General features: G+C 39.8%; 1 protein-coding gene across 3 annotated transcripts in view; it reads left to right on the top strand.

Annotated features, from left to right (window-relative positions):
• GBF1 (golgi brefeldin A resistant guanine nucleotide exchange factor 1) overlaps positions 1 to 16,394 on the top strand; it is a 106,455-nt gene that overhangs the window by 58,223 nt on the left and 31,838 nt on the right. For all 3 annotated transcript variants that reach the window (XM_069019478.1, XM_069019479.1, XM_069019481.1), the window contains exons 4-8: positions 2,755 to 2,886; positions 7,889 to 8,007; positions 8,636 to 8,744; positions 9,105 to 9,165; positions 10,840 to 10,894. In XM_069019478.1, the coding sequence (XP_068875579.1) occupies positions 2,755 to 2,886; positions 7,889 to 8,007; positions 8,636 to 8,744; positions 9,105 to 9,165; positions 10,840 to 10,894 (476 nt within the window). The remainder of the gene's footprint in view (positions 1 to 2,754; positions 2,887 to 7,888; positions 8,008 to 8,635; positions 8,745 to 9,104; positions 9,166 to 10,839; positions 10,895 to 16,394) is intronic.

Genomic DNA, 16,394 nt, shown 5'->3' on the forward strand with positions numbered 1-16,394 from the left:
GCCACTTTCAGATGCTGAACCTTCTTCATCCCATGAAGGTAATCTGTTTCAAGACAGGGTATAGCAAGAATAGCGACAATATGAGTGTTTTTCTGTGCTCCCAAACTTCCCATTGAAGCAAAAGACCAGTACCAAGATTAAGTTCTGCCTTGAAAAGGGAGCTGGTGACCCTTGTAAGTCCTCAGTGCCTGCAAATACTTCTGGTAACAAGAGCTCATTTGAATACTCCTCAAGTGCAAGCAATGAGAAGTGGGATTGGTGTTTCACCGACATTTAGATCTTTCAGACAGTAGCCTTTTAGTGGGTAAGTCCTGCACTAAAAATGCTCTCTTCGTCTAGCATATTTTTAATTTATTTTTTTTTAATACCATAGCATCAACTACCCAGTCTAAACAGTTTTACAGCATAAACCATCAGTTTCAGAGAGCTTAATGTAAAGTGCTTTGTTACTGTAAAGTCTGGAATCTCTGAATATTAGGGAAACTGGCTAAAGCTGCTGTGTAATCAATGGTATGTGCCTAAGTTAAATCCTAATTATGACAAGCTGTTTTGTGATCTTCATGTAAGTTGCAAATTTCAGTTGGACTGCAAGGGAATCTGATCTTTAACAACATCAAGATTCACAATTCTAATTGAAAGGAAAGACCTGAAACTCTCCCTACTCTTGTAAAGAAAATATCTATTTTTTGTCCCAAAAAATGTATTAATGGTGCCCTATACATGCTCTGCTAGCAAGTGTGTCTTCATTGTCTCATTCTACATGTGCAGGGATGTACATCTGCTGAAGTCCCGTTTTTCTTGCTAATCAAGGGCAGCTTTTTCATCCTGGGACTCAGTGGTTTGAACAAGACTGGAGGAATTGGCAGGAATATGGTTTGATCTGTAGAAAGGATCAGTTTCAGGGAAGAAGAATTTGAGTTTTGATCCCTAGTAGTCTTACTATATTTATTGCTGTCCAAGTGCTTGTAACCAGACAAGTGTTCTACAAAGCACACTTACATAAGCATCAGTGAAAATATCTTGCGATCAGCTGCATTTCCATGTGCTATTGAGAGGTGACACAATTGTAATGTCACACCAGGATATTATCTGACAAATTGGGGGAGTTGTTCTTAAGCCAAAAAGGTTGAATCATCATGTTCCTTTTAACCCCTCACAAGTTAGTGGTGTTGGCCTTATTTGAACTGGTCACTGAAATGTAAGAGATGGTGTAATGATTCCCAAAGTCCCTTTTGATTGCAATTTTGCTTTAGTTAACAGCACTTTGATGTTCTTCTTTGTGCTCTTAACTTTTAAAACAAAAGTATTGTTTCTTCCTTTGGTCCTTTGCCATAATTTGACACAGTTACGTTAACATACTTTCTGATAGACTTTTTGCTCTGATACTTAAGACTTCTCAACAGGAATTGTGATAAAATAGAATTTCACTTATCTCAGAATAAGGGGTTTGGGTTTTTTCCCCTCAGCAAAATAATTGAATTATGTTGGTAGATAGAAAAGCAGCAGCTTGTCTAAGGATTCAGGAATTGCAGTCTTTTTTCTCCCTGCCTCAAAGAAGCTCATAGGACAAATAAATGCAATATTTGATTATCAAGTATATAAATGCCAGTGATCCTGTGACACTATTAGCCATTAGACTTGTTAACTTTTATTAGGAATAAAAAGTAGGTTTCATCAAGTTGAGCCAAGTGTTGTACTTAAATATTTCTAGTCTCAGAATTATTCAAGTTACTTTTAATGCATTCTTCTGTGCCTGTGTACTTACTATGTTGTGGTTGCCTTCACCTGCTTTTTAATGCTTTTTCTCCTAAATCCCCCTCAGGGCTCCTCTTATCTTGATTCCTTGTGTTTTATTTAGTTGGGTTTGGTTTTTATTTTGGTTAGGGTTTTTTGTTTGTTTTTCTTGGTCGATTTCCCTAGTTCTGGTTATTCTCTTCTGTATTTCTTTTTCAATCCCAAAGCATCCCTTGATCATCTTGGAAAGTTCAGGAAGCTTGTTAGTTGTTTTTTCTCCAGCTTAATAGCTCAGTGCATTTGCCTTCTTGTACTGCAGCTTTAGAGGGGATCCTTGCCAACCAAAGCAGCAAGTAGAGAAGAGTGCCCTTTTTAATTCTTTGGTTGAGAGGCTTACACAGGTATTCTGAGAGCAAGACAGAAGAGTTTTTAAATTAGGTTATCTTGTGGGGTTCTCCTGTCTTTGCCAAACAAACATTTAGTGTCACAGAAATGCAGTTTGTATTCAGGCAAAGAGCTGCAAGAGATCCAACGAACCTGGCTTTATGTTTGTACTCTGCGTGTGATTAGCACGAGGCTTTATCTGTAGTAGGATACAGGGGTGGCAGAAGGTGGGACAAGGTCTGTATAGTTCATGGGATCACACAGTTCCAAGAGTAATAGGAAAATGCAACTGAATCTGCCAGTGAGTTAAATCATAAATTTATGTAACAGTGGCCTCTGTGGCATTTACGGAGTGTCCTACAATCAGATTTTAGAAAGCTCCAGAAAGCTGTTTTGAAGATCGCAAGAAAGTGAACTTTACAAACCACTGCTTTTAAAATATATGCCTATACCTATGTGCGTGTTTGTGTGTGTGTATATATGTAAAAACAACCCTGACCTTCCCACCAGCCTTCTGAAACTAACCTAGTGCAGGCTTTTTTTCTCTGAGGTGAAACTGCTGTATATTCTTAAAGAGAAAATGAATCCTAAGGAATCAACTCTAATTGTCTTTTTAAAATTATTTTTATTTCACAGAGCTATCTGAAATTGAACCTAACGTCTTTCTTCGACCTTTTCTGGAAGTAATCCGTTCTGAAGACACTACAGGCCCCATAACTGGATTGGCACTCACCTCTGTGAATAAGTTCCTCTCATATGCACTAATAGGTAGGTTATGTGACTTCCTGGGATTTACCAAAATGCCAGCCAAATACATCTCTGTGAGCTATGTCTTTGGCCAGGATACATGCTTGCAGTCTTAATGTGGAGATCGGGGAAATAAGAAAATTGTCATTAACACTAGGAAAATTGGCATCAGCAGTTTCTTAATATCTTACTGGCTGATCTTTCATGGTGCTACAGCAACGTCTGGAAACAGAGCCAAAGGGCCAAAGGGCCTGCTGCAGGGCTGTGCTGGTCACCAGCTGCTTTTTAATGCCTTCCAAGCAAAAGGGCCTGGGAGGGAAGAATACCAGTTTGGATTACAATGTTGTAGCATATAGAAACACAGTAGGATTTATTTTGTTTTGTGGACTAATATTTCTGCTCTAGAGTGAGGATGATTTTTTGCCCGGTCCCAGACCTTGTCCAGTGGTGTGCCAGTACTCTTCCTTTCCACAATTGTCATGGCAGAGACAGTTTTGCTGCTGCCCAAACTTTCAAATTTGCACATTCTCCTTCTTATCTGTGAAAGAGTAATAATGTGCATGTGCTCAGTTCACACGGCTCAACTGGCTTGTAACTCATTAGCTGGCTTTCTGTCTGCCATCAGTGTGTCAACCCGTTGTTAGTGGTGCTTGATTTTTCTCTGTAAGTTCTGTTAGTACTTTCTGATCACACCTGTGTGAATTACAAAACCTGTTATCTGTTTGTTTATATGTGGTCTCACTTGAAGAAAATAATTTTATCAGTCTTCCTTCCCCCTGAGTTCAGATTTCTCAGTTCTTTTTCTCCTTTGTATTGTAAGGGAGCACTTTGAATTTTTGGTACTGTTGTTTTAAATATTTAGTTCTTTGGAGATAGCATGAAGGCAGTTAGAGAAAGAAAGGGCTTTGTCAGTGCAAATCACTTCTGTGGGAAAGACACAAAACTAAAATGAGCAAAAATAGGAACTTGCAGGAAAAAAAGTGTTGGCTGAAAATCTAGTGTATGAAGACTTCAGTTAGTGGGTAGTATTTGAAATAATACCAAATATAACTAGAATGATGCAATAATGATGTAAGTTCCTAGGACAATAAAGAAATCTTTAAAAATAAGTCTGTAAAACATGTCCCCCTGAAGGATTAAGCAATAGTGCAAAATATATGACTTACAGCATTACAATGAGGGATGGACTCTTCTTCTGGGCTTTTATGATCTGTATCACATGTCTGGGTAAATGTCTGCACAGGCAACTGTTGAGAAATGCTTGATTTGAGGCAGAAACAGCAAAAAATGGGGTTAAGAATTTGTAGCCTTTCTCTAGCTAGTTGTTGTTTAGAATATTAATTGGGTCACTCCAATAAGAGTGCCTCCCTGTGACTGTTGATGATTGAGTGTCTTTGTAGTAGACAGTGGAAGACTCTCTGCCTGGCTTTTTTTCTGGGGCAGAACCTGTAATCTAAGACCTTCGTTGTTGCTTCAGGTGACATTCAGAGCAGCCTTGTCCTTTGTGCTGCTCCAGATATCAGTTAGGCTGGGATTAGTGGTGCTGACTGAACATCTGGCTAGGTGGTGTTGTTAAATGAAAGCTTTTTGGTATTATAATTTCTTTTTGTATTATGAGACTAAAGGTAGTCTAAAGACTGTTTGCCTACACATAGGAAATGCTTAAAACTGTTCTTAATGTACAAATCTGTTTCAGACTATACAGAGCAAGAAAGAAGGATGCTGGCATAACCATGGTAGGGAAATATGTATTTTGTGTTTTGGGGCTGCATAATGACAGGTGAAGCCAGCACGTTTTTAAAAAGTGACACTACCTTTGTCTGTTCTGTGAGTGGTTGCATTTTACTGTACAGACTAAGTCGAAAACCAGGGTGCAGTGAAAGGGCCAAACTCCTTTGATAAGTATCTTTGTTTAAAATGGCTTTCTTTTCCCATTTCCAGAGTATTTCATGGCTAATCCTTGTGCAGTGTCATTGTTGTTTTACTCTGTCACATGTCAGAAGGTGGTTATCTGTCCCCTTTTTAGGCCAGTATTGCTGAGGGGTACGTTTTAAAAGCAGTTAGAAAAGAGTAATTCCTGAGTAGACTTTAGGACTTCTGATCTCTAGTAGTTTGAATTGCAAATTCACTAATGGTATAGTGTGCAATCACAGCTCAGTTAGATAAAATTACTTGATATCCACCGTGTGTGTATTTTAGCAGGAATAGTTAGCCTTACGGTGATTATCCTCTGCTCTAAGTACTTCTTCAAGAGTTTTAGTTGATAAATTACACAGTAACTTTTAAAGTACTAGGAAACTTTGTGGCAATACTAAAGTCCCTTTGATTTTTATCCCTCAGATGAGTTACTTCCTTGCTCAGCAGTTTTGCAGTAGCTAGTGAGCTGTCAGCCTACTGGATGAGTTCAAACCTTAGCTATAGGAAGACTAGTGGCTAAATTTCAGAATTGGGGTTTTCTGTATTTCCCTCAGAAAAGGTATGTGCTCTTTTTACTGACCACAGCAGCTTCTGGCTCCATTTCTAAGCTTAGCTTTCCCTGATGTTCCTGAAAACTGCATATCTGTATGTAAGTAGCTGTTGCTCAGCTTCCAGTGAGAGGACTTGCTGTTTAAAGAGTTTAAAGCTTTTTCTCCCCTCTACCTTTTGTGTCTCCGTGGTGATTTATTTTAGTTCCATTAAAGGTGTTACTGAGCAGGCTTCTGGCTTTCCTGAATTCCCTTTGGTTCAGAAGCTGGATTTTCTGATTTCTGTTTGTTCTTTTGCCCACCTGTTGTAAGACTGCACCCTGTATGAAATGTGTGTATCTAGATGGGGTCTCTAGATCTTTGCACTGTAGATGGCAATTTTCAAACTGGTACTGTGCACACTCAAACTTCTTCTTCTTAGTGATTCTGAGCAGGCATTGGTACATCTTTCTGTACTGTTTTCTCACAAGGGAATAAAGATTTTTTTTTCTGTATCTTGTTTCTGCAAAGTAGAAGTATCTGTGCTTTTAATTGAACTCAAGAGGCTTTATAAATTGACCTGGATTTGTAGTGCTGTTCCAGGGAGCCAGAACTGAAGTAGTCAGGCATGATGTGTGTTGGGAAAGAGGTATTGAAGGTAGGGGCTAGAACAGCAAAGCAGTACTCACAGATCTGTTAAGAGAAGCATGTGCACAACTTGCTTGCATTTCCTTTTCACACGTGCTGTTTATCCAAACTACAATTAAATATGTCTCTAAGACTAGAGTAACTCACATCTACTGGAAAAGGTGACAGTGAAGTGAATCTGTGTGTTCTGCATGTGGGAGCCTTTTCTGCAACAAGTTGCTTTTTTGTCTTGATTCCCACTGGGCTGCTTTCCACTGTGGCCATTGAGGCTGGTTAGCAGTAATGTTAATGTAGGTGCTGGCATTCTCACAGCACTGGTCTTTGCCTAATTCAATTAAGACAATTCAGAATGAGCCTTCATCACCATTGGTGATTTAAGCTATTACCTCCATGAGTAAGAGTGCATAAGAGACCAGCCTATGACTGATTTTATTGTCTCTGGTAGAAGAGCAGTAGCTTCTAACTGGATTATAAGCCATTATTGAAGGTATGCAGAGGACTGCTTTTGACAGCCAGGCCTCCTATCTAATGCTTCCCTATATCAGAGTTTTGTATCCTGCTGCATGGTGCTGCTAAACTAGGTAAAAAGTGACCGACTGGTTTTAGAGCAGCCTCCTTGATAGCTCAGTGAAGTTCGCCTGGCAAACCAGGAGAAGAACTCAGTCTAAACTATGCAAGATTTCTGTGTGTCTCTGTGTGTGTGTGAGAGCGTGAACAGTGTCAAAAGTAAGCAAGCTCTGTTCTTAATAGGGATGTGTAAGAGATGGCAATGGCAAAGTGCTGTTCCTATGCAGATTTATGTGATTCTGAAGTACACTGATGCCATTTCAGTTTTATACAACTGTGAGAAATTTCTTATCCTGCAGCTGCTCAGGATAAGAGTGTGGTAGAGGCTGCTGTCTCTGGACCACAATAAGGGCAGCTTTCTTTAATACCTAGGGCTTAGCCCTTTCTAGGTGTGAACATTACTGGAGTCAAAGGGGGAATATGTGAAGCTTCTGTGCAAAGCATACAAGGTCTTGCTTGTTTCCTCTGTCAGCATCATTCTTGCTGGAGTTCAAGAGGCCCCATTGCCAATTAATGAGGTATTAAGCAATGTTTAGGTTGTCTCCTTTCTTTCCTAATGACTGTTTAGGTAGAAGGGTATCAAGATTCTTGCCCAGTGCCATATTATTTAAGTGAGAATGAAATCAAAGCCAGAGGCAGCTTTTCTGAAGCCACTGTAATGTAGCACGAGATACAGTTACTAGCAACAATCTCATCCTAAACATTCTCTCAACTGCGCCATTGTTTGTAGCTGCAAAAGACTGAAATGAAGAGAAGGAGCCTTGATGAGTGATTGAAGTGGGAGGCCTGCAACTCTGATATCTAAACTGTGATTGTGTCTGTCTGCTGTTTTCTCTGGGGAAAGCTACTGGTCTGTTCCTTTCCAGCTCTTGTTCCTTGGAAGGGATGTAGAACAAGAGACAATTTTCCCTTCTCAATTTTAGTGGAATCTGTTTGGCATTTTCTTCTCATGAGAGTAAATTTTAGATTCCCTATGTTTAAGAGCTGTTTTTTCTTTATTCCCAAGGAGGTACTGAATGCATTTAACAGCTGATTGTGCTATATTGTAGGGAACAGGACACAGTCTTAGAAGTTAACTTCTAAAACATAGAGAACCAGTAACAACAGAATTGTAATTATTTTCTTTGTTAGGTTATATCTTTTTGCAAATGTAAGTAGACTCTTTATAAAGTCTTTCTGAAAGCTCCCAGTTATAAAGCCTGTTAGTGGGAGGTGAGTTATGCTCTTGTCGGGTCAACTCACTGCAAGTCACATAAATTGAGGAAGCTGAAGGTCACACAGTATCTCCGTGTCGATGTCTCCCCACAGAGGTGGTAGGCTGTAGATGGCTGTTCCCTGGCACATATTTTTATTCTGTTATTCAGATCCCAGCCATGAGGGTACAGCGGAGGGGATGGAGAACATGGCAGATGCTGTCACTCACGCCCGATTTGTGGGCACAGATCATGCAAGTGATGAGGTTGTCTTGATGAAAATCCTACAGGTAAGTAGAGAGAAATGGTAATTACCATAATGGTTGCTGCCTGTTGTGGAACATATCCTGTTACATAGAGATGAAGAGGAGGGAGCAATGTTTTGACTCTGTAGGAGCTTAGTGACAGGCTTTATTTTTAAACAGATAGCTCATATACCTGTGGTAAAAGCTTTTCCAAATGAAAACAGTTAAAAGCTTAAATGAAATGATTTTAAAATTATGGACTTGATAATGTGGTAGTGTTGGTAATCCTACCTTGTGCATGGTCTGTGTTGGGTGGGGGCTTAATTAAGAATATGGAGTGCTCAAACTTATTTTTGAGAAAAATTCTTTACAGAGACAAACCTATGGACTATGTACTCTTTGGTCTATGTACTTCTGAGCAGATATCTATTTTCTGAATTTAAGTATTGGGTAGTATGCAGCATATTGGGCCTCTTTTAGAAGTGGGTCAGGAGATCATTCTTGTCTCATAATTGGCTTCTTGAGCACAGCTTTCAGTTTAAAATTACTCCAGGAGAAACTTCCTTAGGTTTTCTGCTCATGGCAGCCTTCCCTGAGGAAACCAACCTCCTCCTCTTGGGACAGCATGCAAGTATCATTGCAGTGTGGTACATATGGGTGCTGTTCTTTGCAGGTGTTGAGGACGTTGCTGCTCACCCCAGTGGGAGCCCACCTCACCAATGAATCAGTGTGCGAGATCATGCAGTCCTGTTTCCGCATATGCTTCGAAATGAGGCTCAGTGGTAGGTTTGTTCGTACTTCTGCCGTTAAGAAATGATCAGGTTTCCTCAGCATTAACTAGTTCTGTTGTAGAGCATGCATCCATGGAAAGCTGCTGAGCTTTATATTATTGTGTCTTTCTACAACTTCATGGAAAATTTGTTGGGCGTTCGCTGTACAAGTTTGGACTGCTCTTTTCCCCAGCTGTGCAGCGCCACCGTGTGATGCCGTGACCGCTTGCAGTAACACGGGGTTGGAGCTGGTTTTAATAAATTTGCCGTAATCTCTGTAAACAGGACTCGGAGGGGAGTCTGCTTGAAGAAGCCTCTTGATAATATCACACTGAGTAATGACACCTGTGTTATTTGTTTTTGTCTTCGCAGAGTTATTGAGAAAATCTGCAGAGCACACTCTGGTCGACATGGTGCAGCTGCTCTTCACAAGGTAAACCTGCTTGTGTTTGCCTCAGCATTGCCGAGATGGCTCTCTAAGGACAGAAAGATTCCACACTTCCACTTAAGGGCCCTCAGAAAAATCATCCAAAATGGTCATTATTTAGAGGTGGAAGAGGATGAAGGATTTGGCACTTTTCTCTAGGGCTGACCCTGTCAGACTGCAGGGAGACAGAGGTAGGGAAGGTTGCCTGGTTTAGGGTGTCCTTTGAGGAGAGATGGACAGCCAAGTAATGAAGAGCTTTAGGATAGAGAACCAGTTTCAGGACAGAGAATGCAAACTTCACTGAAAAAAAGGTGCTCTAAAAAATATAGTTCTCTTTAGCAGAGAGAATAGAAATGGTATTGAATAGCCACACATTGATTTCAAGCTGAGAGCTTTGAGCTCACACATCAAAGAGCATTTTAAACTCTTGAAATCATGTGTCTTGGACAAATGTTCTGCCTTTTCATCACCCTTCAGGTAATTAAGATTACCTCTTTTAAACTCAAATAAGTTAATTAACTTCAAGACTGTTTCTCCAAATAGTGAAGTACTCCTAGACTTTCTCTGGGTATTTTGAAAAGGAAATGTGCAGGTACAGATATACTTTTAGTAGAAAAGGATTTTGGTGAAGCTGACAGTTTATGAAACACTGTTGCATCATATTTTTTCTCATTTTCACACAGTTCCAATGGCATCTCAGTTCTTTTTTCTCCTCTATGTGCCCTGCATCATGTGCACTGGATGAATGTGGGGCAAAGTCACAATCAATCTTTTCAAAGAGGAGAGACCACATTACTTTTTCTCCAAATGCATATGTGAATTTTACTTGGTGCTTTTTCATTACTTACTGTGTAATCCTCTCCTCTGTCCTTCTTGATAAGGCTTGGAGACACCACCACCATGTTTTCCTGTGGACATTGGGATGGAGATGCAAGGCAAAGGCAGCAGCTGCAGGGGTGGTTTGGCCATCTTGCTTTCCAGAAAAAGAAACAGCCAAAGCTGTGCTCCAACGCTTTTATACCCTCATCAAGTAAAGACAGAATTGTAGTAAAGAAACAAAAGAGAGAACAGGGTGTTTGGAGTTGTAGAGCTGTACATGTTGTCATTTGGTAGCACAGGTGAGAGCAGTCTACCTTATCCTGAGATGGGAACTGCTTATCTCAAAAGATTCAGCTTAAATGTACATCTGCTGTCCTCCACAATTGTGTTTATATGATGCAGAACACAGGATAACTACTGGGGTTTCTACAAATTCAAAGAGAAGAATTGCCGTGAGTAGTAATAATATGTACGCTGCAAGAGTCCTGGTGTGGATGACACTGGCTCAGCAGCTGTTTTTAGCAGCATCAGAGAAACCTGTTTTGAACAAATGTAATTAGTCCACTGCTGCAAACATACAGTGAAGGAAAATAAATGGTATTTACATGGCAGGAAGATCAATACAGAAAAGCAGCCATTAGTAGTAATACCGTGCAAAGCACCTTTCATCTATACTTGTGTGGGTTTTTTCCCTTGGCAGATTTTGGCAGGAATAGAAATTAGGAGAGTTTCTCTCAGTAAGGAAAACCTAATCTGGGTTTTCTAGTATCTGCAGCATGACTGGAAAGACGAGCCTATTTCTTTCCCCTTCTTGTTAATCCATGTAAGCTGATGTATTTTGGCTTGCTCTTTGTATTTCAGGTTGCCTCAGTTTAAAGAAGAGCCTAAAAGCTACATGGGAACGAACATGAAGAAGGTAAGACTCAGCACTGTGTTGACTGTTCTGCTCCTGTCTTGGGCTTGCGCTCAGCTCTATTTTGTTTGTTTTCACACTTGTATTTCTTTGTTCCTACAAGTCCCTATTCACTGAAAGAGCATGTTTAACCGCATAAATGGACATAGATTCTGTGGGATTAAGTCCACATAGTCCAGTGGCAAGTCTTGTTAATGATACTGCTGCCTAAGTGAGACAGTCTGGATTCTGGGAACAGCCATCAGCTGCTGTGGGCTAGAAAACCCCAGCACATTCTGGGACCTGATGGTGTCATTCTCCAGTTACTTGCTGTCTTCTGCTCTCTCTCCAGCTTCTTTGTCATCATTCTTTGTTCACTATAGATGTAATACTGAGCTCTTGGGATATATTTTTGTCCAGTTCCTCCTGTGTAGAAGGGAAACTTTTTGAGGCTGGTGAAACAGCATGAAAGCATCATGAAACTGGCTTTTATAGAAAAAGCTTTGGTGACTTCTAGAAGGGACAGCATTCTGTGGTGGAAACCTTAGTTCATGTGATCAATGCCATCTCTATTAGCAGCCAAATCAAAGCAGACTTTTCTTTATCTACCTTTCCCTAAATGCACAGTTTTCTGAGGGTGGAAGTTCTGGATTTGGTTCAATACCACTATCTTGATCAATACAGTGAGGCTTTTAGCAGCTGGATTCAGTATTTCAAATGCTGTTATGTGATCTTATATGATTATTAATGTAGTAATTTCTTAGGTGGAGGGAGGTCCTCTTGAGGGACTCCATATATACTTCTATATTCTTTATGTTCCATATGAAGAATGTCAACAAAGGTAACAAATTCTGCTGTTGAGAGCAACAGGATGGGAAAAAGTGCTAGAGAAGAAATAACCACCTTTCAACTTAATGCTGAATATACAATTTATAACTTCCACTCTGTTTTTATTGTAATGTTTTGAGAAAAGGGACAACATGGGGTAAACATACATTTCAGAGCCAGTATAGCAGTGTTTTGAGAGACCGAATGCTTGGTCGTAGGAATCTGAAACCTACTAAAGCTTAGGGCTTTACTTCTTGTATAGTAAACTAATGACTGCTTGTTTCCCTTGCTGTGGGAGAAGTCACAGGATTTGTGATGATGGTAGGCTGGCCTGGAGAGCTAAAAGAGATCCCGCTAATGTAGGGCAGGTATCAGGCTTTGTCATGGTCTGTGTACAGAAGGTGTAAAGTGAAGGTGACTGAATTTAGGAAGGCTGCCCTTGCCAAGTGATGGCTGCTCCCAGCTTGGTTAAGTGATGCTCTGTCTTGTGTCCGATCTGTGCAGTTACCCTGTACTGTCTTTTTGCTGTGCATGCCAGGAGTGTGCCCTGCAGCCTTGCACTCTGCCAGGTTATTCTTCTCTTTGGGTTTATTTTGCTTTGTTTAAACCATGCATTTGCCTATCTTTCACAGATTTCTTCAGGTCTCCTCAGCAAACTGGAGCTAAGTAGTGGGGAACAGCCCAAAGCCCTGAACCAATTAGAGAGGGTATTGATCTTTAAGAACCTGAAGGTCTCTCTCTCCCTTCTCCCTTGTTACCTTACTCTCCTCTTCCTTCTCTTGTAAACACCACCTGAGAGATAGTTATGTTGTGTGCAGCAAATCTCCCTCCACTCATTTGACACAGCATGGCTTTTGGAGGCAGTGCATGCCGTGGTTGCTTTGCAGTGTTGTGGCTGCAGCTGGGGCAGACTTGGGAGGGAGAGACCCTTGTTTTACTGCAGCATTCAGTGTCTTGGTGAGTGCCACCTAAGACACCATCACAGTATCCTCTGGAGGAAGGGAGTGGGAGGGCATGGGTAAGATTGAAAAACAGTGAAAACCTGAAGAAAAGAAACATTAAAAAGTGTAGATTGGTCTCTGAAGTGTTGTGTGTCTTGCCTGTTGATCTTAGTTGTAGACATAGCTCCTCCATATACCTGAGAAGTCTTCTGACCCAGCATGCCTTAAAATTTTTTTTATTTAAGATGAATCTCTGAGCTTTGTTACTTGGTACAGAGCCACAGAGTTCAGTGCTCTCTAAAGTTCCTTTGAAAGAGACTGCTGTATATTTTCAACATCTTTGTTCATGTTTTTACTGAAATTAAGTATGTGTCCCAGCACAGTATATGTCAATGGGGGATCAGTGGGGAATCAGATTTATGAAACATGTTAGTCCCTGCTAGTTCCCCTAGAAAATACTTCTTAAGAAATACTGTAGGCATGCAGATTGTTTGGTTTGGATCAATCATAGTAACCATGAAAAACTAACTTAGATGGGACCCTTCTCAGTCCATGTTGATTCATAAACTTAATGTGGCTTTATTTCTTGTCTGCCATTAATGTTACTTAGTCCAAACAGAGCTGAGCAGAACATTTAGAAATGCTGTTCTTTTGTCCTATGTCTAAGACAAAACAGTTATCCAAAAAGGATAGTTTGAAAGGCAGTGTCAAGACTTGAAGATTTATGCAGAGTTACACAGAAGAAAAGACTGAGAAATGTTTCCCTTTGCATTATAAAGTACTGTAGCTAATCAATTGGGTTCTGCAGTGGGAGTGAGGAGGAACATAAATCTGAATTTTTGGGGTGGATTTTGTTCATAGTTGCCTAAGATGCATAAATGCATTTCACCAAATAACCTTCATTAGTTGTTGCGGTACAGGCAGGTACGTAAGTGAGATGACTGGATTGCCTCGGTGTCTCCAGGACTTGGATCGTGAACTGCGTTCTCTCTGCATGCTTTTGTGTCTTGAACGCTACTTGGTGTGCTGACCAGTTCCATGCTGCATCTAGAATGAGCTCATGTTTTAGTATAATCACTTTAATTACTAATCATTGGCCCCTGCCCTTTTCTCTTGAGGCTTACAGTATCTTATGGAAAAACAAACGAGTACAGGTAAGGTGGCTTGTAGAAAAAAGAGATCTCACGGACCCTTTAAAAAGAATCTTGTAGTATTACATTTTTCTTCACTTTCCTAGACTAGCTAGGGTTTTAGTTTTAAAACCTCATCTATCAAAGGAAGCATTTGGAGTCTTGTAATTTTTTTCTTCTATAATTTTGTGGACATTTCTTTATGCAAAGGCAACTCAGATAAGTGTAATTGAGTCTGTACTGAATTCCAAGGTGAACGAACAGTACCTCTGAGCTCCCTCTCTCATTTCTAAAGAATATTTTTAAAATACTAACATCAGATGGTTTTTACCATCAAAAGTACAAGCTTAATATAATCTCAAGGACATTGATAATTAGAAAATGAACGCAACTCTGATATTGCTGAGCATGGAAGAGGGAAGGAGAGTTTTAGATTATGTGTAAGATTCAGGATATGTTAATGATCTATTAAATGCCATTTAGCTGCTGCATTTAGTCAAAAAGGCAATGTTAGGTTTAAAATATCAGCGTGTTAACATACAATGAAACTTTCTAGAGAAACTGGGAAATGCCTTGGAATTGAAGGTAAAAACAAGATTTAGAATTAGTTCCTTTTGTCAAAGGCAAACTGTACAAGTGTTTTTTATGTATTTTTATACTAACATTAAAAGCATGGAGTAATGGGATTGTTACCTTTTAATTCAAAGAAAATCCAGAAGGAATTATGTTACTTTGCTATCCTTTGATACATGTATTGTTTTAGAATTCCCAAACTCAGTGTTTATTTGTTAAAACAGCATATAGCCTCTTGACACTGGTGGAACGTTTTTATCAAGCATTTCTGTTTGCTTCTGCAAATTTTTAAAGCCATACAGTAGTTTGCTGCATTGAAGCAAAAGGAGATAGCAAAAGAAGAAAAAAAGGAAGGAGAGCAAAATTATGTAAGAAGTAATCCTAGGTAATCCTACTAAGTAATTCTGATAAAAGGATACCTGTTTGTGTAGAATGTGGAGATTGGATGGTATGAGGTAGAAAAGACCTACTGGGTAGTCTCATTTCACCCCACCCACCCCTCCACTCCCTGCAAAAGAAACCCCAAACAACAACAAAAAAACAAAACAAAACAAAAACCCAAAACAAACAAACAGACTCCCACAAAAAACCACCCCAACCAAAATCCCCAAAACCACCACAACAAAAAAACCACCTAAAAAGGTCAAACTTAGATTCTGGTCTAAATGATTTATACACTGATTAAATGTTTTGGATTCTTTAAAAATCAAGTAAGGCTTCTTGCTTGCCCTGACTAAGCTGTTTCCTATCCACTTGAAGCTGTTGTGACTCAGTCTCTGAAAGATGGCACGGGTTCATCAAAATGATTACATGTGAGCCTATATCTTATGACTCTCAAGAGATGGAATCTTGGGAGTTAAAACAAAGCACAGGGCAATTGCACAGGGTAGATTTTGTGTCTGAGGAAAAGTGCTTTTTTGAGTGGGCTAGTGTTGAACTGAGGTGGTATTTGGTGTTGTATGAAAGGAGAGATTAGAAACAGTAATTAAATTGTCAACTTGCATTGTCTGATAGAATGTTTCAAAAGTTAGCTGTTTCTTAGGAGCATGACTGAGGGCCGAAGGAGCAGTACATGTTTAGCCCATATCAGTATCTCAGCTCCATTTTGCTGATTCAGTTTTGCATCTTGCTACAAGTAGCTTTGAACCTGGCAAATAATGACGACAGGATTTAGTAGCTAGAAGCAAAGTCTATTTTGAAGCTGTGTGAGATGGACTTTATTGGGTTTAACACATAATGCTTTCAGGTTTTCTTCCTAATGAAAGTAGTTTGGTACAATGAACCATAAGTCTTCAGATCTTATTGTATAAGTTACTGAAAAGGAGAAAAAAAATACCATTATTTCTAGAATAGCTGGTAGTTAAAAGTATCTGATCTCATTTGTATCTTAAGCCTTTAATAAATAAAACTATTGGTAGTGATGCCATGAAGATTTTTGCCTTTCCTTTTATACCCCTGTTATACCTTTTACAACTTCTGTATTCCTAGTGCTTTTTACCTACATCCTTGGACTTGTTTGTCCAGCTGAGAGATGAAACATTTCAGAAGCTTCGTAGCTAGGGATCAGTGTGCCCCAGACCCCAAGGTCCTCTCCAGAACACATTCTGTAAACTAAGATAGAACCATCCAGGGGAAGGTTCCTTGGGGAGGGGGGCTCACTTGAGCCTCTCATTGGGGAATCTTTGATAGATCTGCTAATTAGTAAAACCTATAATGTTATACCCAATGTTGGGGGACAGACTCACACACACACACTCGGCGGGGTGCATCTTGATGCATATGACCTGGACGTGTACACCTAAGGATCCTTAAAAATAAATACCAAGGTAAAATCCCTTTTCCCCTTCTAACCATGTATGACTCTTGATTTTAAGACCAGGAAAAGGCATCAGTAGTATTTAAAGCTCAGATTTTAGAAATTGGCAAGAATCAAAGATAACACAGATTTTATATAGCCCAATGAAGCAGTTAATAGGAAAGATGAGAGAGCTGATAATTTTGACATGAAAGGATTGTGATCCATAAGCATTGTAAAACGTTTTGAAATTGACA

This window comes from Aphelocoma coerulescens, chromosome 6 (genome assembly GCF_041296385.1).
Source record: "Aphelocoma coerulescens isolate FSJ_1873_10779 chromosome 6, UR_Acoe_1.0, whole genome shotgun sequence".
Classification (NCBI taxonomy): Eukaryota; Metazoa; Chordata; class Aves; order Passeriformes; family Corvidae; genus Aphelocoma; species Aphelocoma coerulescens.